General features: G+C 31.2%; 1 protein-coding gene across 1 annotated transcript; it reads left to right on the forward strand.

The window, feature by feature from the left end:
• The first annotated feature begins 1188 nt into the window (after nucleotides 1–1188).
• LOC134697640 (uncharacterized) lies at nucleotides 1189–13018 on the forward strand. Its single transcript, XM_063559923.1, has 9 exons — nucleotides 1189–1299; nucleotides 5450–5667; nucleotides 6493–6653; nucleotides 7667–7917; nucleotides 8309–8715; nucleotides 10634–10915; nucleotides 11520–11708; nucleotides 12445–12592; nucleotides 12768–13018. The coding sequence occupies exons 1-9, from the start codon at nucleotides 1233–1235 to the stop codon at nucleotides 13016–13018; spliced, it is 1974 nt and encodes a 657-aa protein (XP_063415993.1). The 5' UTR covers nucleotides 1189–1232.
• The last annotated feature ends 11161 nt before the right edge of the window (nucleotides 13019–24179 follow it).

Raw genomic sequence — 24179 nt, forward strand, 5'->3', positions numbered from 1 at the left:
TCGGTATAATATTGTAAATATATAAAAAAAAAAAGAAGATGTAATATGGTTGCCAATGAAACAACTGTCCACAAGAGACCAAAATGACACAGAAATTAATAACTATAGGTCACCGTACGGCCTTCAACGATGATCAAAGCCAATACCACATAGTCAGCTGTAAACTTTATTTAGGTACTAGTATTTCCAAACCGAACATTTAAGATATACCATTTGAATTGGACTCACAGTCAGTTTCGAATATTCGAATATACTCGCCTTTTCTCCTATCAACGAAGGCGCCTAACCCCTTGATAAAGTATATCCTCTGTCACACAAATGTCTCAATGACATTTTTTTCGTGTATTGCTCTCTGGTTAACAATTTTGTTTTTATAAAATTGACAAATTAATAAAAATGGAACAATGTATATTCCAAAGGCAACATTTCTATAAGCTTCTTATAATTGGTTAGCAAAAAAATATCAGTAGGCCCAAGACCACAATTACTAATCCCACGTTTCGTTGTCCACGAATATAGTTCCCTTTAATTATAGTGTATTTTTTCTTTTTCTTCTGTCACTTTCTCATACATTTCTTATCTTTTCTGGGGTGGAAATGTGAGAAGAGAGCTAAAATGACCTTTTGGATGTTTTATTTTAACTGATTTTGATATGGAAAGAGTGATTAGGCCAGATGCAAAAAGGTGTTATTTACAGTTTTCGGAACATCGTTTGACTTGTCTATAGGGGTATGAATGCGTAATGGCTGAATTTGTAAAATACAAATGAGGGATCTTTCTGAATTTTGAATTTGGTTTGGACTAGAACTGTACTTTACAAACACATAAAATTTGACACAAAGATAAGGTGCATTTTAATCAAACAAAACGTTATAAAGAACTAATAGAGAATTTAATTGTGGTCTGTGGCCAGTACATTGATACCCCGGTTACTACAATTTACTACCGAAACGATACGATTAACATATATATTAACATGCATTCAATTTGTATTACCAGTTTCATTCGGTAACGTGTCTTTACACTATTATGTCATTTCGTACAAATTTAATCTTTCATTTTTTTTTCAAATTAAATGATTTGAATGTAGAAGGTTTCGGTCCGTTAGTTATCATATATAAATAGCTCTGACAAAGTAAATGTTTTATATTTGAAAAAAAACTCCTACTAGTGAAAACAAGACTTTAAAGTTTAACCTTGATGCAACGAAAAACATAAAACTATTAATCAAGATGCAAAGAATGTTGATACTGTTGGTGCTCGGATATTTGAATGTGAATGCAAACTTTCAACTTAATGGTAACTATCATTTTATATTTCACAATTAATTATAGATCTCCATAGTATTTCGAGAAAAAAACTTTAAAAACACCTAATACAAAAAAAAAAAAAATCTTAAAATAAAATTGAATTAAAGATATTGAAAAACATTATATAAAACTAATAACAATATGTGAATAAGTCTACATCATTTTGAAATTTCATAAATCATATCTAAATATGAATGACAGTATATAACTTTATGCGTTAAATTGGAAAAGACATGAAGCCTTCATTCAATAAGTTGGTATTATTTTTTTATACACCCCTTTCGAAATTATATTTTTTTCCCCCACAAAGATACATGTAAAGTAAAAAAGCGTTAATTGATACCGCTTGTATGTTTGTTCTCATTGCAAAACAGTCAAGGTTTGTTTTCGTTTTATTTTTGTGTATTTCATTCAAAATATTTTGTATCAATGTTTATATTTAATTCAGCGTTAGTAATTATATAATGTCCCTTCTTGATTTGTACTACAGTATACGTATAAAATCCATTTCGTCAATGCCTTCATATTGAAATAATTTGTATTATCATCCCTAACAGACATAATCGCAATGAGCGCAAAGGAAAAAGCATCTGAAATAACACGTTTAACCTACTTATTTTGCTGCGCATTATAATTGAAATACTTTTGCCTCTTCTAACAATAGTTATAATTAAATAACAATAATGATCGTTAAATTTCAACATTTGTGTAAATCCTTTAACATTTAAGGAATGACTGTAATATTTTTTTTTATGTCTATGAAGAAATTACATAAAAAATATGGTGCACACTGAATAACGCACGTAGCGGGTTATTACCCAGTGTGCACCACATTTATTATGTTATTTCGAATAGACAGAAAATTATTACAGTCATTTCTTATAATTTAACTCCAATTTCCATTTTAAACCGTAGAAAACCATGAAAAAACGATCATGACGTCACGGTCACATGACTAGATTATGTCTATGGGCTGATAAGAAAATAACGTCAGCCAATCAGAAGACGCATTACTTTCAAAATTAAATTATTCCAATTTGGAAAGATGTAAGACAGACACAACCTTTTCTAAACATTGTGTCAAATTATTGATAATTCATCTGTCAGCAAATTTTTCCGATAATTTATGTATTGCGGTTTTGAGTGTGTTTCTTCCTGTTTCCACTCCTCATAATGCGTATTCCATAAAAGCGCCCCGGACGCATAAAATTTATTAAACTAATGTTTTCATTTTATAACTCCCGATTTTGAACTTTTCATTTTTTATAGCAAAAATCTAGCGATTTCTTCACCTGCTGTATACGTTATACAGCGTTTAGTGACCTCATACATAAATACGGTGTCAGTACATTCTAAATGGGACAAGATGCGCACAGATTTAACCTCATTTAGGAATTACGTAACATGTATAAATCGTAAATGTGCCTGTCCCAAGTCAGGAGCCGGTAAATTCAGTGGTTGTCGTTTGTTTATTTGTTACATATTTGTTTTTCGTTAATTTTTTTTTACTTAAAATAAGGCCGTTAGTTTTCTCGTTTGAATTGTTTTACATTGTCTTATCGGGGACTTTTATAGCTGAATACGCGGTATGGGCTTTGCTCATTGTTGATGACCGTACAATGACCTATAGTTGTTAATGTCTATGTCATTTTGGTCTTTTGTGGATAGTTGTCTTATTGGCAATCATACCACATGTTCTTTTTTTATAAGGTCACTAGCAAACAGTTTGGCGATTTTATTTTAGCATGGAGAATTTGTTAACCTTGATATCCTTACTGTACAACAACATTATCGGGACATTCTTTTATTTACGGTCATCGAAGACATTTTGTTGTCAAAAAGCATAAAAAATAATATTGTTTTGAACATCACCGTATTTAAAATAAATCTCAGACATTGACCATGAATTTAAGGTAAAACACACACACTATCTTCAATCAAAAGATCAGTGCAACAAACTTGTGTTTAGAAAATGGATAAACACATTGCCATGAGTATGCTATAAACAATAATATTCATATCCTTACTAAATTTCCTCGGAATTCGATCGGCTAATGACAAGTCGTTAAACAACTAACGGGTATTGTCTATCATAACACACAGGTATTTTCCATCCTTATAACTCAGCAGTGCTAACCCCTTTACCCGAATCTTGATACCAATTACACCAAGATAATTTCATTTTCGTTTTCCTGAGTTCCGTTGTTGTTTTATTTAAGCGTGTGTCCTATAATGCCGATCTTTGGCATTCATTTTACAAAATGCATCTCTTGGCTATTACGTTGTCAATGAATGAATTAGATTAGTTATGCAAAATAACTCAAGTTGTCATCACTGTTTAACGCTCGCAAAATTGAGCGCAATATTTGACTACTTATAAAGTAATGCAGTCTAGACATCTTTTATAGTAAAGGAAAATTCAAAAATTTCAATAAAACTTTTTTAAGCGTTTTACTTTATGCACTCAGATCGAAAAAACATTCGTTCTCTGCGTTCTTATTCATAGATATGGGTCTTTCAACATCAATTATTATTCTGTGCATACCTTTTAAAGGAATGTGCAATTAAAAAAAAATCAATTAAACTTTTTTCAGCGTTTCACTTTATGCACTCAGATCGTGGATTCATTCGTTCTCTGCGTTCTTATTCATAGATATAGGTATTTCAACATCAATTATTATTCTGTGCATACCGAGGGTTAACTTTAGGTTTATATGTGTTAAAACACTTTAATGTATAGACATAGACATAGCTTATAATTTATTCCAGTAGAATCAATTTCGGTTTTAGAGCGCGTTTTTGTTTACCTATAGTTATCATATAAAGATTTTTATGAAAAAAGAAATATCATAACAACAGTCATATTCCTGACTTGATACGGGTATTTTCTTATAAAGCAAATGATGGATTACATAGCTTAGCCTCTCACTTCTATGACAGCCTCATAAAAACTACATAAAGTGTGGATGAAGTATTGAAACATGTGAAAGTTAGTAGAGGACTGCCATCACAGAGGGTAGTATTTGAAACACAACAAGTAAACAAGTTCGACAAGTAGATAAAAACACATTTATAAACAAACCTACATTTGTTTACTAAAAACATTCAGCAGTTTATGTACATAGCCTAAGAATAATATAGTGATCTGTTTGCCTTTGAATGTGTAAATACTTATGTCAAAAGCCATTTAATACCACACAAAAGAAGGGGAATGACCTTGTACGGGTAGTTCAATTTCGTATAATGGATCATGTTTTACAAACTTGATTTAAATTACATTTATCACAGGGAGTCATCTTTGTGGAGATATGAACAAATTTCATTTCACACAATAACATTTGCTTATGGTTAAAGTATGTGGTCTGTTAAAAAAGGAATACAAATTATGTTTACGTGAAATAAAAAGTCTATGTACAATTTTATGAAAGATATCAAATTTGTATACAATATATCAACTTCCTAAATTTTTTGTATTGGATACATCAGTAACTTCTAATATTTCGTACACACAACGGACATTTGCAGGCTCATTTGCATATTCTTCTTATGGCTTATTATTAGGATTTACAAAATTTTGTTAGAAATGAAAGGGATATTACCCTTTTTTTGCTTGGCTCCATATTGCTCAGTCTTACGTTTTCGTTGTTTTATTTTGTATTGTGTATGTTGTTGTCAGTTTCTGCCATGGAGTTGTCAGTTTGTTTTCCACTCATGCGTTTGAATATCATTTAAGTATCTTTCTCCTTTAGTTAAAGAATTACTCGTGTATCAGCATTGACCATATATGGATTCGTAAGAACTCAAATGAACTTCTCGAAAATGTAAAATCTCAATATCTGATATTATCCCAGACTTCGATTTTGTACTACATTTTAAATGCAAAATATTTACATTTAAGTATACGTCATCTATACATCTTCTCGTATTTACTTTTTTTGCTTTCATTATTATTTTTATATTGTTATGACTTGGTAGTATACATAGTTTAACACCGGTATCAGCTATCAATTGTTATGATAACTGTTAAAAACAACTAAAAGTTACCTTGTATAGAAGTATATATAAGTATTGTTGCTAGTGATACATTTTTGAGACAGTGTTACGGTTATTTTTATTTCTCTATTATTTTTATATTGTAGATTACAGCGACCATCCATGTATACGTCCATGCGGTATCAATACTAGAAAGACTTGCGAATATACGTTTACTTTAGAATATTACTATACTTTGTCGAAAGCATGTTACGACTGTCCTTTTAACGTGTCTGATTGCAGTAGACCTCATTGCGTTCCTGCTGATGGATCACCACGCCCAATTCTTACAGCTAACAGGATGTTACCTGGACCTGGAATTCATGTAATGTCTCAATTTGAACAAAATTCATTTCATGTTTATGTGTTTTTAGATAACGATTGTTGATCACTATATTCTTTGGGCTGCTTGACCCGTGTCTTTGTTGTCTTATTGACGTAAATTCCTATTTTTGTAATCGTCTGCATACATTTACTTTTATCCAGAGATGAATTTTAGAGAATTTCACGAGTGAATTCACAAAAATTCCAAAATCCGAGAAATACTTGTATTCCAAACTAAAAGTTCCTTCGACAGCTCAAAAACATCAGACGAATTGGTATCAATTGTCCTATTCCTGATTTGTTACAAACATGTTCATTTGTAGAAAATTGTATTTGTTTAAATGCATTTATCCTAATGATCTAGTTTTTACAATTCTGAAGGTAATATTAGAAAGTGATTTGCTCCCTAGTAGTATCCAAAATATATTCAACAGAGATAAATCATTTAATAGTGATGATGCAAATACCCAGGACACTAAACACTCTTTTTTTCGGTTATATGCACTACATTCTATTTTATGCAGTGCTTTTTGTAGTGTTGATGATTACTATTCGACGATAAAATGCATGTACAAGTATGTCGTCTTTACTCTTTAATTCTTACCTTTTCAACAAGTTCAGTAATTATTGCAATAGACAACTATCGAGTTCGTTGCATTTCCCAAAACAGGACAATCCTTAAAGATTTAGTTTTCATTTTTCATGTTTTGAACATCCCCCGATTATTTTTTTAAGCAGGTGAAATATGTTTTCTAGACATAGATTAATACATTGTAACATGAAATTTAGTTTAGTTGATACTCATACTCGTAATATATTTGAACAGGTGTGTCTCAACGATACAATAGTTGTTAACATAATAAACCACTTACTGGGAGGTGAGGGAGTTTCAATTCATTGGCATGGCATACATGTTCCGCCACATATGGATGGTGTGGCGATGTTGACACAGTGTCCTATTCCTGAATACTCATCATTCCAGTACAAGTACATATCTTTTATTTACTAAACAATATTTGTATATATATTTCTTCCTTAGTTCCATCTTTAGGAAAAGATGACTTTTCAGCAATTTACGTTTTGTTTTCAGTTTTAAAGTATATTAAAGGTATACATGAATATAGTCACCAATTAATAATTAACCAACGCAATGACGGTCTCATAGATAAATATTTATATATAAGTAAGTATAATGGTGGTGTACATATATCTACAAAATTGGCAGAGGTATTGATATATCTATATATATATAAAAGACTTCTATCAGGTAAGTCATACTAAAGAATGTGGCGGGATTGAACTTGAATGACGACACAGATCCTTTCCTAAGCTAGCATTGTGGTGTTCCAACACATATCGATACAAAGCATAAACACAAAAAAAAACATAAAACACAAACAAAAAAACCCCACACAGGTTTGACGTTGTAAGGCATTTCCAAAACAAATAAATACTAAGGACAGATCTGAGATTACTCACAGTATTTGACAGCTTGTTAAAAGCCAATATCAACTGAAAAAACGCACCTGAGTAAAACAAAACAACCAAAAAATAATAACCAAAAAGGGGAAAACGACGAGTACATCAGCATCAAAAGAAAAAGACTGAAAATGACCTAGATGAATACATTCTAATACTGAATTAAATGCTTTTTAAACCTACGTTAACAATTTTAAATTACAAAAGTCATCTAAATAATAAAATTGAAAATGAGACAAAAATAAATTTCCTTTTATAAAATTTCTTTTCTACTTCTAGTTGCTTACTCTTTGTACAAAGTCCTTTGTGTACCTATATCATATTCTGCATATTTAAACAACGAACTAAAATGTTTATATTTCCCTTTGTGAGTATAACTGAGTTGTTAAATTTCCGTTGTACAATATGTAGAAGAAGTAAAACTACATTGACATGATTAAGTCAATATATCATAAATATCAAAGATTTTTTTTTATTATTATGACTTTTATTTGTACTTACAAAGAGCTTATTTACTGTAGATTCCTGGCTGTCACTCCTGGTACACACTACTGGCATTCTCATGCGGGCATGCAAAATGCAGATGGTTTATTTGGACCTCTTATTATTCGAGAGCCACCAGAAAAAGACGAGCATTTAGGGAGATATGATGTTGATCAACCAGAATTCACGGTTCTAATTAATGATTGGTTTATAGACATGATGCCTGGACAGTTATCGTCTTTGCTTCATCGTACCGGGGGTGTTTTATCAGATTCCATGCTTATTAATGGTAACTTGTTTGAATACTTTTTTTTCATTGAGCAAAAAAAAAAAAAGACAATGTTTCTTTAGACTACAGCTAAATTTATAATACCAGGACAATAACGTTTCGATTCCGACCAATCATGCCAATGTCTGTACAAATCTTCCAATTTGGCTATCAAAGCAGTACATGTATTGTTAAAGGGAGTATTGTATGTTCTTTTTTTTTTGAACGTCAGTGAATCTTTGCATAATAAAAACAGAAAAAGGTAATAGAAAAAGACAAATAACTTTTTTTTTTAATTCTTCGATGTATTCAGTATAATTAAAAACTAATAATGTACAAGTTAAACATAAACTGATTCTTAACATTGATATACTTTATTGTCATATTTATTCCTTTATTTTTTTGACGTCAGGTAAAGGAGCTTACCACAAATATATGAGAGATAATACTACAGTGTACACGCCATATGAAGTTTTCAATGTTCAACTTGGACGAAGGTACCGTTTTAGAGTAATCACAAATAGTTTGAATACATGTCCTATATTATTTTCGATAGACAATCATAATTTAACAGTGATTGCCAGTGACGGGTCTCCGTTAGAACCCTACACTGTAGACTCGATAGTATTGTACTCTGGTGAAAGATATGACATTATTGTTCATACTAATCAAGATATTAGAAGTTACTGGATGCGAACATCAGGAATGTTACTTTGTGGAACCTTAAAAGCGTTTCAGCTTGCTGTTGTTAAATACGAAGGAGCGTCTGATGAAGAACCTATTGGAAATAAAGAATGGAACGTAGAATCTCACGGTATTGTACGTAATATTTCAAAACTTAAAAGAATCTATAACAATAGGTATTAATACGTGTAAACAAGAACATTATATAAATTTTAAGGTCGGAACGTTAAATTTCAAATTATTATATACAAGCTATTCAAATTCAATTGATTAAAATAAAATCCATAAGCGTGTCATTGAAATTATATGATAAATGTTAAAAACGTAACTTAAAAAAACCTGATGAGAACCTGTTTTATTAAGTCAACAGTTTGTGAAATGAAATATTAAGCTTAATAGAAATAAGGAGACGTGGCATGATTGTCAATGAAACAACTATCTACTAGTGTTCACATCACGTAAAAGTAAGCAGCTTAAGTCACACTGCGTTGCACAATGAGTTCATCCATCTATATTGATGCATGTACACTGTGCGGTTAATACGAATGCTCATCTAAAAACAGCGATGAACGAGTCAACTGAAAATAATTAAAAAAACCCATAAAAATTGATGTTTTTATTAAATTTGATTGTTTTTGAACGAATAGAATTCAACCAAATGAATTTTCAAAAATATAACTTTGATCATTAATTAGTAAACAGTGGTACTAAAACTCTAAGAGTACAATGAAGAACCGGAGACACAAATGTACAGTTAAATTGACCTAGCATTTGTTTTACCTCTCGAAACATAGACGTCCGATCGTATTTTTTTCCTCAATTAACGTTATACCTTTAAGATTTTATTTAATTTATAAATATGCCTGAATCAGTTATGAGTTCCTGTGATTGCCCATGATACTGGATTTTGAGTTGTCTTCTTTGAAACTGATAAACTGTTGCCTATATTCATATTGAAAAATTAAAATAAAATATACATCAACACGTTTTTTTCATGCAGGGACCTCTTTGATTTGACATAATGGTATGGGGCTTGCTCATAATTGAAGACTGCACTATGACCAAAAGTCACAAATATACATGCCATTTTAATTTTGGTGGATACACGTCTAATTGACATACATCTCTGTTTTTATATACATCATTGGTAAAATACTAGTGAAAACAATATGATATACATAGAAAGGTGCTTATGCGAAAAAAAAGTAAAATCACAAAAATACTGAACTCAGAGGAAAATCAATTTGGAAAGTCCATAATCACATGGCAAAATCAAAAAACAAAACGCATCAAAAACGAATGGACAAGAACTGTCATATTCCTGACTTGGTACAGGCATTTTCAAATGTAGAAAATGGTGGATTAAACCTGGTTCTATAGCGCTAACCCTCTCACTTTAATAACAGTCTCATCAAATTCCGTTACATTTACATGATGCGTTAAATAAACAGTCACAATCAATAAAATAGTCAAAATATGGGAACATCAGTCATCATCGTATAACAATTTAACAGGACACAACAACATCTACTATCTACGAACACATGGATTGATTTGAGTGTCTGACGTCAGAAAAATTATATACGTCACATAAATTTGTCGTTCAATGTGCATACAATAGTTGAATGTGTTTTCACTGAGATTACAATATAAATAAGTAAAAAATATTGTCTTCAATATTATGGCATGGATATAAAGTTGCCGATTTAAATGTTTTTCTATAAACTAAAATAAAATAAATTTCAAAAAAGAAATATATCAAATTTCAGGAACATCCTCATTGCACTTGCATTTCAGCTTAAAATTCATAAAAGTGTTGTAATGAATGATTCATATGAATATCACATTAGTTATATTTTGTCGTTTATTACAGCCGAACCAGTGCATAAAAACTTGTTCAAACGAATTCACCAATCAGGTTTAAAATGTGAACCTTAAGAAAAAAAAGGGGATTGATCATAGTAACAAGTACTTATATAATTTTGTTAGCTAAAGATTTTCAAATTCACTCTCGATCTAACGACAGTAAATCATTCTTTCATCATTTTTTTAGCAACTTGATCCACTGAACACAAAGACAGCAGATGGCTTCGTTGATATATCGCAGCTCAATTCAACGATACCCAATGATGAATCCCTTAAAGAAGTTCCAGATAGAACTATCTATCTCGGTTATGACTTTAATATAATAGACAATTTCCGATCACACGACAAGGACCTATACAGTGTTCATGAAGTAGATGCGCCCTTTAGAAGATTTACACAACAAATTAACCATATATCAACGGTGTTCCCTCCTTCACCTGCTCAAACGCAGTACTCGGACATTCCGAGAGTAAGTATATTTATTGTTCAAATTTAATAAGTATTCACTTTCGAGTAATTAGCATGAGTGACTTTGAAAAAATACAGTAAATTTTAGTATTAAGAGAATTGACCAATTGAAAAAAAAACCCGGGTAGTTGAGTCATGTTTGTCTCGAATACTAGTATATACATATATTGCGTGAAATACCAGTTTAACGTTATACATGAAGAATACTAACGGCAAGCTATTAAAGGACATGCTTAATTGATAAAGAAAAATCTTTTAATTCAATTTTTGCGCTTTGGGGAACCATTATTATAATTATATATATTATGAATTGTTACTCAAATATAAAATTTCAAAGGAAGATGATGAAAAGCAAGTATTTCAATAGAACAAATAAAAATCTTGTCGAAAAATGCCAGTCAACAACAAACTTTGAATGATGAATGGTTACTTTCCACAAAAAAATTGAAATGAACTCATGTGTTCATCAGACGGCAAATTTACAATACAAAAAAAAAAGGTATATCCTTTACAATCGTATTGACATGATAACAGTACCAATCTCCAAAATGTTGAACTAATGAAACATGACTGTATAGTTAGGATGTACACCTTTTGTATTATAGGGTCTTTTTTGTAACGAAGATTCCATAAAAGCAAACTGTACTCGTGCATTTTGTCAGTGTGTCCATGTTATTGAAATTGGATTAGGAGAAGTAGTAGAAATCTTTTTAGTGGACGAAGGTGCCACTTTCAATACGAACCATCCTTTTCATCTACATGGGAACTACTTCAGAGTTATTGCTCTTGATAAGGTATGTGCATATATATTTGAAAAATTGACGACTTTGTGTTCTAAAGATCATGTAAATGGTCAATTCCAAGTTTATTCTCAAACTATTTTGATTTAATAATTCAAATCCTTAAGTATCGAAATATGATCAGTATTGTGAACATATCATTATAGTGATAACTAAATCAATTATTAACATATTTCACACTTTAAGTGTTAATACCAATGTTATTTCAACTGATCGGGCGGAGCTATGTTTTAATTTGCATAAGGACAGTCTATTTGAAGATGTGTGTGATAAGGATGATTGCCGTTATAATTATTACTGATTTCTAATCACCTATCAGTGTCATCAGAGGAATTTACAAAATAATTACTGGACACTTCATTGATGAGTTTATCCTTATACACCTATCTATAGATGGACTGGTTTATTATGAGCGAACCGGTTAAACTCCGCCCAGTCAAGTGAAATAAATCGAGTAATACCTTGTCGGTCATATATGGTCGAAACATATGCTTTTATTTTACAATTATAATTTCATTAATGTAATACATACTCAAAAAAATTGACATTAGATACAATGTACATTTGTGTCATGTGCATGCTTTTGTTTTTATTAGTTGAATGGTGTTCAGTCAAGCTACAATTTCCAATTCAGCAAAGTCGAACCCATATTATTAGATTGTTTTCATATTATTATATATACCTTTATATGAAAGAATGATGATCATAAATTTCAATTCTTGTATTTTAGCTTAATACATCAACAACGATAGAGGAAGTCAAGGAGTTGGATGCAAAGGGTATGATTCATAGAAAACTTGATAAAGCTCCGTTGAAGGATTCAGTAATGATTCATGATGGCGGATTCACCGTTCTAAGACTGCATGCAAAAAACCCAGGTTTGTAGTTTATTTCCGTTTGAAAATAGCATATTTATGATACAATAAGATATCATACTGATGAGTTTAATTGAGATTAATCAAAACTGTAAATAAGAAATGCCAAAATCATATATCAAACAAATGTTTCATATATTATATTATACAGCATATAAAAAACATCAATTTGTTGTAGGTTTTTGGTTCTTTCATTGCCACTTCCAAACACATACCGAGATGGGTATGGGTCTTACCTTACAAGTTGGAACACCAAGTCAACAGCCGAAGGTTCCGAGAAAATTTCCAAAATGTGGACCTTGGGTATATGAAGGATATGACGAAGAGGGACAACAGTCAAAAGATTGTCCAACAAATAAGGAAAGCAGAGTTATGATGTCTTACGTTGTACAGTTCATAATGTTTTATACTATCATGTTACTATACTAACAAGACTAAGACTTAGACTGTCTGTACAATAAAATAAGTCATTTCTGATATATTTTGTATAATTTTCATCTGTATTTATTCGAAAACTGATACTTGTAATTAGAATTAGCAATAGCTCTTTTGAAAACAGCAATTGTGTTTAAATGCAAGTATGTTAGAAAATGTAAATTTCTGAAATTATATTTCAAATGTTGTCACAATCAACGGGCGGGGTACATTAAGTGTTTGATGAATGCAAAGGTGTTACGTAATAACATGGAATATGCATATATTTTGAAAAAAAATTGGATAAACTGATTTATAGATATGAGTCTAGCTTTTAAAGTATGGACCCAAAATCAACAGTAAAAGATTAAAAAAAGAAAATCTTTAATGAAAGCCGTGGTTATATGAAAGATCTGGAGAAAAAAAGCGAAAGAGCGAAAGACAAAAAAGTCAAAAAAAAAAATCCAACAAATAATGAATGCAGATTTGTAGGTCTAAATAGTGTTATGTAATTTCAAAGTTTTTAACACTTATGTTGATATATTAATATGACTAAGCCTGTCTAAAATATTCGGATATATACTGAAATTGTCTTATACTTTCCTAACATATTTTCCTTCTCTTCGTTACCTTTTTCATGTAATCAAAATTGGAATCAATTTAACTATGAATACAAGAACCATATCTTAACGCTTTTAAAGTGCAATGATTCCAACGAAACATTTCACAACAATAATGGTGCATCTGTCATTTTTGAAACAAAATAAATTTGTGTTCAACGTCATATGTCATCTAAACAAACATAAAAATCCAAAAGTTGATCAGGGTAAATGCACATGTTTTTACAATATGCCAATATTTTTAATTGGACTAAAGAGTCGCCCATATATCTAATAAAACGAGGAATAAATAAGGTCTGTCATCTATGCATCATTTCTCTAAAACCGAAAAACGAAACATCAATATAGAGAATAAAACAACTGCGCTTTTAGAGTTGCACAAAGTTGATGTCAATGACAAAAGATATATAGATAGATATGGAAATAAACCAAGAGCAATTATAACCTGTTATAGTAGGGTTGTGAAATTATTTGAATTCGAAACGTAGGCAGTCGCAACTTTTTGGAATTTTGGATCCTCAATACTCTTCAACTTTGTACTTTGGCTTTATAGATCTTTTGATATGAACGTCACTGATAAGTCTTATGCGTGTCTGGCGTACTAAATTATAATCCTGGTACCTTTGATAAATATTTACTCCACTGGGTCGATGCCACTGCTGGTGGACGTTTCGTCCCCGAGGGTATCACCAGCCGGTGTTGACATGAATACATATATCAATAATGTGGTCATTTTAATAAATTTCCTGTTTACAAAACTTTGAAATTTTCGAAAAAAAAATAAGGATTTTCTTATCCCAGGCATAGCTCACCTTAGCCGTTTTTGACACAACTCTTTGGAATTTTGGATCCTCAATACTCTTTAACTTTGTACTTGTTTGGCTTTATAAATATTTTGATATAAGCGTCACTGATGAGTCGTATGTAGACGAATCGCGCGTCTGGCGTACTAAATTATAATCCTGGTACCATTGATAACTATCATCTTATATTTTTGTAAAAAAAGTTGATTAGTCGTATTTTTCAGTGTCATGTACTGGAAACTTGTTCCGTAATCTTATATGTTGTTAATTTTGAATCTGTAAAAAGAAGAAATTAGTGTCGGCTATAGCTTGCACTGAAAAGGATGAACAATTTGTTCGGATTTAAAAATTTTACGGGGGAATTTTATCTTTATAACAATGTTCTATCGTATTACTTAAATGATTTTCCATTAATTTTGTAATGTTAATGTGTTAACTGTTGTTTGTTAAGATATATAAAAAGAATGATTTAAGGACATAGACTTCATCACGAACAATTAAAGATACTTCAAGTTGTCACGTTCGTATGTGTGATGTGCACTCATATAATGAGATAAGATAAATTACTTTTAAAGCTTAATACAGTCACGTATAATGTTCAAAACTTCCTCGTTAAACAGGGAAGTTTAAGTTTGGGTAGGACAGTTTTATCTGAACAGCAGCTAGTGGAGATTAATATACCAATGAGACAATACGAGGACGTAGGTTGAAATCATCCCTTCGTAAATTTGACGGACGCAATCACGAGTTGGTTGACTGTTATGGAATAACCGTTTCACAGACGATATAGGATATTTTTCTGACGTCGTAACAACAATACCCTTCCCTTTTTACGTATGTGACCTACCGAATTAAACTATTTTCCGGATTTGTTATAACATGAGCAACACGACGGATACCACATGTGGAACAGGATCTGCTTACCCTTCCGGAGCACCTGTGATCACCCCTAGTTTTTGGTGGGGGTGAAAGCAAGTTAACTTCTTAGTGATTTTTTTTTAGTTTTCTATATTGTGTCATGTGTTCTATTGTTTGTTTGTCTGTTTGTTTTTTTCATTTTAAGCCATGGCGTTGTCAGTTTATTTTCGATGTATGAGTTTGACTGTACCTCTGGTATCATTCGTCCCTCTTTTACAATAATGACACTGAATTGCTGGTCATAGAGTAAAAAAACACAAAGCACTTATATTGAAAGAAAAACTACTGCATAGTTTTATTTATCTAATCTTCATTCTAGAACTAATAAGTCTGTCCATCCAAAGAAGTGTATTTTTACAAGCACAACACATACCAGTATAACTTTATTATTCATTTATAATTCAGATTCGGCAAAATGAACGATATTTATATTCAAATATTACAACAACTGTAATTTTGAGTTTCATGGTTGTTTCAAAGTCTCCAAGCGTTTAACAACAAGTTCTACGACTCAGGCTAAAAAAATGATGATTGTATTCAAATTCTGCAGAACAATAGTATCCATCAGATCGGTTATAAAAAAATGAACTTGACCGAATAACATAGTTTTATTAATAGTAAATAAGTTCAAGTTTATAACGCTTCGGCCTATTGAACATAAAGTCTGATGAACTTAATATAAAATATAAAATCTGAGCGAATGAGTTAGTGGAAAAACGATATTGGTATAAAACATACAACCCTGATCAAAACGGAAAGTATGTTTGTTAAACACCGTTTGCATTTCTCCATACAAATTAATATGTCTTCTTATGAAGATGTAGACTACACGCATGAACTCCAGATAAAAGACTCATCACAAATACTATTTCAGATGCATGGTGTCACTTGGTTATTGTTGTCACGGTGTTTGCTGTCAAAATTTAACATATCCATATGTTTTTGTTTGGAATCACTGTAATAAGCAGCATAGTCCATATCAATAGTTACCTGGCGATGTAAAACACTTACGTTACAGTACATTCCCTTTTGATTACATACATCTTTTGCATGTTTGCTTGTACCATACTAGTGTAAAAAAGTTTTCATGTTCCCATTGATCAATTTATAAATAATTAAACAGGACGAATGTATATCTATACTATGCCAAGACCTCTCAAAATATTTAACAGAGATTAGGAAAGACCAGCCATCAACGCATCATTTATCAAATACAAACAAAAATAATAACATCACAAAATAACAAAAAGTAAAACAAATAAATACCGGAATTCTAAATATTCCACAGGGAAAGTATTTTATAGTGTGGCAAAATCAAAAGTTAAAATACATAAAAGTGAATATAAAACAACTGTCATATTACTGTCTTGGTATAATTTCCTAATGTAGATAATGGTAAATATGTAGAATTTTTTAAGTGCAATCGGGACGCTATAATGCGATGGTATGTACTATCAAATGAACAACGCCAAAGTTCGAATCCGCGGTACGCTAAAGTGTGTTTTTCCACGAATGCATGTTTGTTTGCGAAATATTGAACGTTTGCATTATGACGCTTCGTTTGAACATACAAAAATTGACATACCGGTTAACGAGAGTTTTTGTGGAGATGAAGGTTTATACAAGACAAGAAAAGAAACACAAATGACCCAAAACATTTTAGTCGGTGCTATAGACGAGTTTTTATACGAAGGAGTTTTTCCAACAAAAACTTTCACAATTCAAAAAAAGTAAAACCTTTGATATCACTGTGTCGGCTGGGACAAACGGGTTTCTGTCAGAATACTGGATGAAATGACTTCTCATAAACATAGAAAAATAACGATAGTAAGAGGAAGATGTATACCGTAAATGAGAGCAAAAACGTCAAAATACATAGAGTGTCAAAGTATTTGAATTCGTTCAACTTTAATATAGAAACTCCTTCAATGTGTTTAATCCAATGCCATTAACTTGCGTGAAATAAAAGCTAGTTTTCAAATTTCTATCTAAATCATATGTTTTGTTATGTCTGTGAAAGAGATGGATATTCGTCAACAAGACGGTAACCTACCTAGCAGAGGTGTAGTATCATAATATGACTGTCAATAAGACAAATCTCCATCTAAGACTGAAAGTTATTAAATATACTAATTTATCGTATGGCTTGCCCAGCAGATAGTATTTTTTAAAGACCAAAGGTTATCAGACCGACCATTGTAAAACCATTTAAACGAGAACAATATCGGACTGATTTATACAGAAAAATAAATAAAAAACAAACAAAAAATAAAAAAAGGACATGTGGTGTAATTGTCATAGAAATGGTTATTCACGAAACAGAAAATGTTGTTGATGTGCGCACCTAATAACTTTATGACCATAGGCGTGGAGTCTCGGCTCTTGTCAAGTAGCAAGTTATATCAGGAACATATATATCAAGTACTGTTCACAGGTTATATAAACCACGCAATGACTCTATTACACCATTTCAAAAGAGAAAGACTTTAAAATGAAAATCGTTTTGTTTGACATAGATTCTGGTACAAAGATGACCGCTTATGTCAAAGTCGAGGTATAAGTAAAAATAATTAAGCGGAGGAAGCAATGATTGTTTTTTTTAAATTTCTTGTTCAAGCGGATGAATAAATAGAACACATTTTGGAATGTTAATAGATAGACAACCACTGACGTGTGTTTCTGACTTGATTTAGTTGTGTCAACTTCTATTGGGTTAACACAGTCTAAGTTGTCGCAAGACGTGATGTCAATTTAACTAACATAAGGTGGAAAATTACAAACAACAGTCCACAAAATAATACAATAACATTTGCTGATTTAGCAACAAAATAAGTTCAATTCACCCCAGCTGGTTATGTAATTGTGAGGTTCGGAAAAGTAGGCCATTGCACATATCGGGGTCTTAGTTAAACTCAGGTTGACAAGTCGTAATTGTTAATGTTCATCATGCAAACTTGTTGCGTAATCTTAGATGTTGTTGACATCGATCGGATCTATAAAAAGTTAAAGTTTCAAAAAGTAGGACAATTGTACTGAAAAGGTTTAAATGTTCTATTTATACCAATTTTATGAAATTTTAACTACGGGAGTTTACTTTTAATACATTAATACAATTTTACATTATATAACTATTTAAAAACCTTCAGTGGTGTCATCTTAATGTGTTTCAAATAAAATAGATGCCAGGTTTGAAATTAAATATTTTCCTACTAAGACGCGCTTAATAGTATATTTGTAATATTGTACAACTCAGTGTACGTAAAGTGCGGATCCTAAAATATCATTTTCACTGTATATGTTATTAATGTCTGATGTAGAATGATAAATAAACAGACGATTTATTTTTTATTTTTGAAGAAAATGAAGAAAATTAGTTTAAATGAATATGTTCCGAAATAAATGATAGAAGTTAGACAATGTAAGAGATGCGAACGGGGTTTTATTGCGCATAAATCCATCCAGCTGTGAAATATATACCGAAATAGGTGAATTTTTAGGACATTTCACGAACAGATCGTGCAGGTGATTTTTAAAACTAGCAGGTAAGATGTTGTTGCAGAAAAATGTTCCTTTCAACACAATTATTAAAGTTAACTTGTATAACGTAGAACAGGTTTTGTCATTCAGTTTCTTCATATTGAACTAAATTCCACTATGATGCTCTCTTTATGCGAGTCATGTTTACTGTCGAATAATGATATTATACTTACATTTTCACTGTAGAGCGATTCATTAGTATTGTATATGCGGTGCATTTTCACTGTATGAATTTAAAAAAAAATATCTATTAAAGTCTTTATTAAGCCGACATGCTGAAACAAAAGATAAAGTAAGAAAAGGATTTGATAAAGTTTATCTTACGGAGGAAAGTTTGCTTTAACACTCTAATAAATTCAATAGAAATAACATTTATTTTAAATGTATTCCATTTAATTTCTTATGAATAGTATGGATCTTTATCCTTGGTTTTATTTAACCATTTACATGACACTTCATCCCTAATTAGAGGAAATAAAGAAATGAATGAATGAATGAATGAATGAATGAATGAATGAATGAATAAGACCCTTTATAACTTAGTGTTTGGTTTGAGTCAAGACTCCATGTTGAAGACCGTATTTTGACCAGTAATGGTCTACCTTTATAAATTGTGACTCGGATGGAGAGTTGTCTCATTGTCACATATGACATCTTCTTATAAATATCTACGGCTCAAACCGAAACGGGATGGGATGAAAAGGGATAAAAAACCACTACTTTTCTAATATATTTATAATGGGCTTAATATAGTCGTTTGACCGATTAAACGGTTAACCGGTAGTTTAAGTTCATGTTTGAGAGCCTTACCTATAGTACACTAAAAATGTTCGTTTTCATAAACTAGGTCTGCGCAATATCAAAAATAAAATAATGAAGCAAATCCTAAAATTTAATTGGATTACTGATTTAAAATAACTGTTTAAAAAAACCATGTATACTATTCATGTTTCCTTGAGATCTTGGCCCGAGCTGATAGTGTGAGCCAAAATTTGTTCCTGTGAAAAAAGTTCCACTTATCACAGAAAATATGTTCTGAGAGAACTTTTTTCACAAACAATTTCTATATAATATGTTCCATCTCTATAAAATAAGTTCCACACTTAACGTGGTGAAATAAGTACCGGGTTTGGGAAATATGTACCTTACAAAGTGAAATTAGTTCCGGCGTTTTTAAGATTTGTTCCTTACCTTGTGAAATAAGATCTGGGTTTGTGAGATTTGATCCTCACCTGGTAAAATAAGTTCTTTATCGGTGAAATATGTTCCACTGGTTAAACAAGTTATCTTATATATTGACCATTTGTCATCAGTCAGTTTAAAGTTATCATTCAAGTTCATTATAAAAATAAGTATTATATTAATTGTACAATAAATAAATATAATTCATCAATTTGTATTCTTTGGAGTATAGCAATGTTTAATTATATAATCGTAAATGATATCAAAATGACACAATGGAGCCAGAAAAGTAGAATAATATGTTCGTCTTCATCCTATTGTTACAGTTACGCCTTCAGTTGCAAATGTATCCCATGTAAGTACACTCAGTACAGCACAAAGCTTGCAGTATGATTCAAGTGTAACAAGAAGCATTATAATTTAAGTGTTACAAGAAAATTTAAATAAGAAGTGAACTTATTCATTGATTTCTATGAAATATGTGCATATTCGTTTAAAACAAATACCACAGGAACTTATTTAACTCTTAATATTAATTGGAACAAAATTCATAGTTATAATAAAGGAAAAACGTAAATTTAAGAATACAATATGAAATGTTGAATAGCCATATATTTGATGAAATATGAATTAGGAGTTTGTATATTTCAATTTGAAAATATCATTAATACTTAAGTCATCAATTAAGTTTTTTCATTTGTTGCAAGTCAATTTATCACATAAATCTACAATAAAAATTCTTCGCATCTTCGAAAATTCTACAGCACAAATGATTGCATCAACAGTGATAATTTGTCGCATCTACAGTTATAATGGATCGCTTTCAATAATCGATATGCTATATAACCAGTTTTATTTGCTAATTGAAAATTAAGCGGAATAAAATAATTTAAGACAGCAGAGAAGATAATTCTGTTTAATTGGTTATTACTAACCGACTTAAATAAAAGAGTGAGCTATTATTACTGTAAATGTATAATGTCTCTAGTGTGGTCAAAGGGTCAGAGTGTCCTACTTAATTAAACGATGAATTGTTGAAATTAGATAACTTGTTTTCACGTGCAGAGAAATTTCTTTTATGTCCAATGCATGACCGGATATCATCTTTCTTATTGGTCAATGGCATTGCGGGTCAGCACGAGTTCACGTGTAAGTGCATTGTGGTCACTTCCTTTTATCATCAGTATTTGATGTGTTAACTTGTGATTCTTATCAAACAATTTGTTCAAAATTATATGTGGATTAATTTTGGACTGGAGTGATTTCATTTTAGCTATTTCAGGTAAAATCGAACTATACTTTTATATTCTATGCTTACATTTTAAACAAACGTAGAGTTATTTTTTTAACCATCCTTTCATTCGGATAAAACTCACTATTTAGATTTATGCCAAACATGAGCAGTTGGTCACATTCATTTCTTTGTCAAAGAGATATTGGGTCAATTTGATTTTCATGTGGGTGGCGACACTATGCGTTTGCGATCAAAATGTAATTATTTACCATTTATCTGATGATTAACCTGATTGTAATTTTACAAGTTACTGCATCCTTTACAGCATCATAATATTTGCAGAACGTATATCCGCCTTATGTATGTGTAAGATACATGATTCGTTTAAATTTTACTACAATTAAAAATTTGATTATTGCATAACGATAATAATACCATACATGATAGAATACAAAGTTATACACTTATAATTTATATGATGTTATTAACGGTTTCATACATTTTAAGTACTCTTATATGAAAGAGCAAGACAGTTTAAGTATTAATGCTAAGCTATTGTGTTACAAACCCAATTGACTTACTTGTTTGGGTAAGGTTGGAGTTATTTCAATTGGTGCAGTGAGCTTGACTGCTTGTACTTATGAACTCTGTGTACTATGTGCTTTTTCATTACGTTTTATGCAGAGTTCATTGTTTTATGCTATTTCACGAAACTCATGCTACTTTCGTAAATCTCGTCACGGCAGTTTGGTTTGAGCTTATCATAATTTTGCAAGTTAGCCTAATTGCTATAATTGTTAGTATTTTAATTTATGCAAGTGTACCTTGTTTGCTTTATGTGATCGGTATAAAAAGGATATTTCTCTTACCTATATGTTTATCGCAACCCAATGCTTATTTATTACGAACCAATTTACCTGTCTTTGCCTGTTTTGGGTAATGTGGACGATATTTAAATTTTCGCAGAGGGCGTGGTTGCTTGTACTTATGTCCTCTGTGTATTATTTTTCTCAGAGGTTGTGGTAGCTTGGTCTATGACCTCTGTGTATTTACTTTTGCAAATATTGTAGTATGTAGTGGGTATTGTTTTATGCTTCGTCATGAAACTCATGCTACTTCGGTTTTACAGAGGTCGTAGTAGCTTGGTCTATGATCTCTGTATTGTTTGATGCTTCGTCATGAAACTCATGCTACTTTTTCAGAGGTCGTAGTAGCTTGGTCTATGACCTCTGTGTATTTGCTTTTGTAAAGTTAATTTGTAGTGGGTTTTGTTTTATGCTTCGTCATGAAACGCATGTTATATTTTTGCAGAGGTCGTAGTAGCTTGGTCTATGATCTCTGTATTGTTTTATGCTTCGCCATGAAACTCATGCTAAACTAAATTTAATTATTTTTTCGTCATGGTGATTGGTTTGGAATAAATTAATTTTGTAATCAATTCTTTAACTTCATACAAAATTGCCAGTATTTTGATACATGTAGTCAGATTTACATGTTTGTCAGTTTGTAATACATGTTTTTAATGTATTATTTTATTTATCTTTACTAGTATAATTCATGTAAATGATATAGTTTGGGTTGCGATGAACGTAATTGATAATTTTTATGCCGATACTTATGCACTGTAAGGTCGTTTGCTTTTTTCTTTATACTAGATTTGTTAATAAAAAAAAACAATGGACAAGACATATATAGATATAAACTGATGATATTTTAAAGTTCATACTCTTCATATAATACATGATAAAAACATCTTTTCTGTTTAATGGTTGATTATTAAAGAAGAGAAAATTTGATAATTTAATTATCGCATATTATTCCTTAACATGCGTTATGTTTGTGGTCCTTGAGTAAGACCAAGTTTGTTTTTAATGAGAATCAATTTTTATCCATTATTTTAAATTCTTTTTTTGTTTGTTTATTTCATGCCTTGACTATGGACGAAGAGCGCTAAGAATGGCATTCATCTACGAAAGAACTTTCTCCATTTAAGGACGTGTGCAATAAAGCGTGATATCAACAACTTCCATATACTTTCTTTTGCAAGCGGTATGCCATAAGTCCGATAATACGAACATACGAATATTGATGGGTTGCTGTTTCACTGACATTAAGGACACATACCTAATTTCGTGATTAGAATTTTGATCCAGAAGTGCGAGTCGTATCAACATTGACTAACCAAAGCCTAATTGACTGTTTTATAAATACAAATTTACAAAATACGACTTCAATCAGCATTTTGATACACAACTGGACCCTAGTTACGATGAAAGCTCAAAGCACCTAATGTTATTCCATCATGTCTTTAAAGTTGACTATGTCGTTAATTGTCCAGGACTCTCGTTACTTAAATACAGCACTTAGTTTTGGAGGAAGGAAAATAAAACAAACAAAGACTTCTGCCGCAGTTCCTGGATGAAATGGTCCTAATAGTGTCCGTGATTCAAGGATTGAAGTCAAATACGTTTATAGAATTTAACAGCTAAAAAGAATAAACTTACTTCAGCTGTTGCGGGTCAGTATTACCTGACAAAACATTATGATCTTTATTTCAAACCATCACAACTGTCTTGTTTTGGGTCAGCATTGCCTGCCAAAACGTTTATTATCTTTATTTCATATAATTACACAGTCTTGTTTTGGGTCAGCATTGCTTGGCAAAACATTTTATGATATTTATTTCTTATAATTACAACTGTCTTGTTTTGGGCCAGCATTGCCTGCCAAAACGTTTTATGATCTTTATTTCTTATATTTACATCTGCCTTGTTTTGGGCCAACATTGCCTGCCAAAACGTTTTATGATCTTTATTTCTTATATTTACATCTGCCTTGTTTTGGGCCAACATTGCCTGCCAAAACGTTTTATGATCTTTATT

The sequence above is a fragment of the Mytilus trossulus genome, chromosome 14, assembly GCF_036588685.1.
Source record: "Mytilus trossulus isolate FHL-02 chromosome 14, PNRI_Mtr1.1.1.hap1, whole genome shotgun sequence".
NCBI lineage: Eukaryota > Metazoa > Mollusca > Bivalvia > Mytilida > Mytilidae > Mytilus > Mytilus trossulus.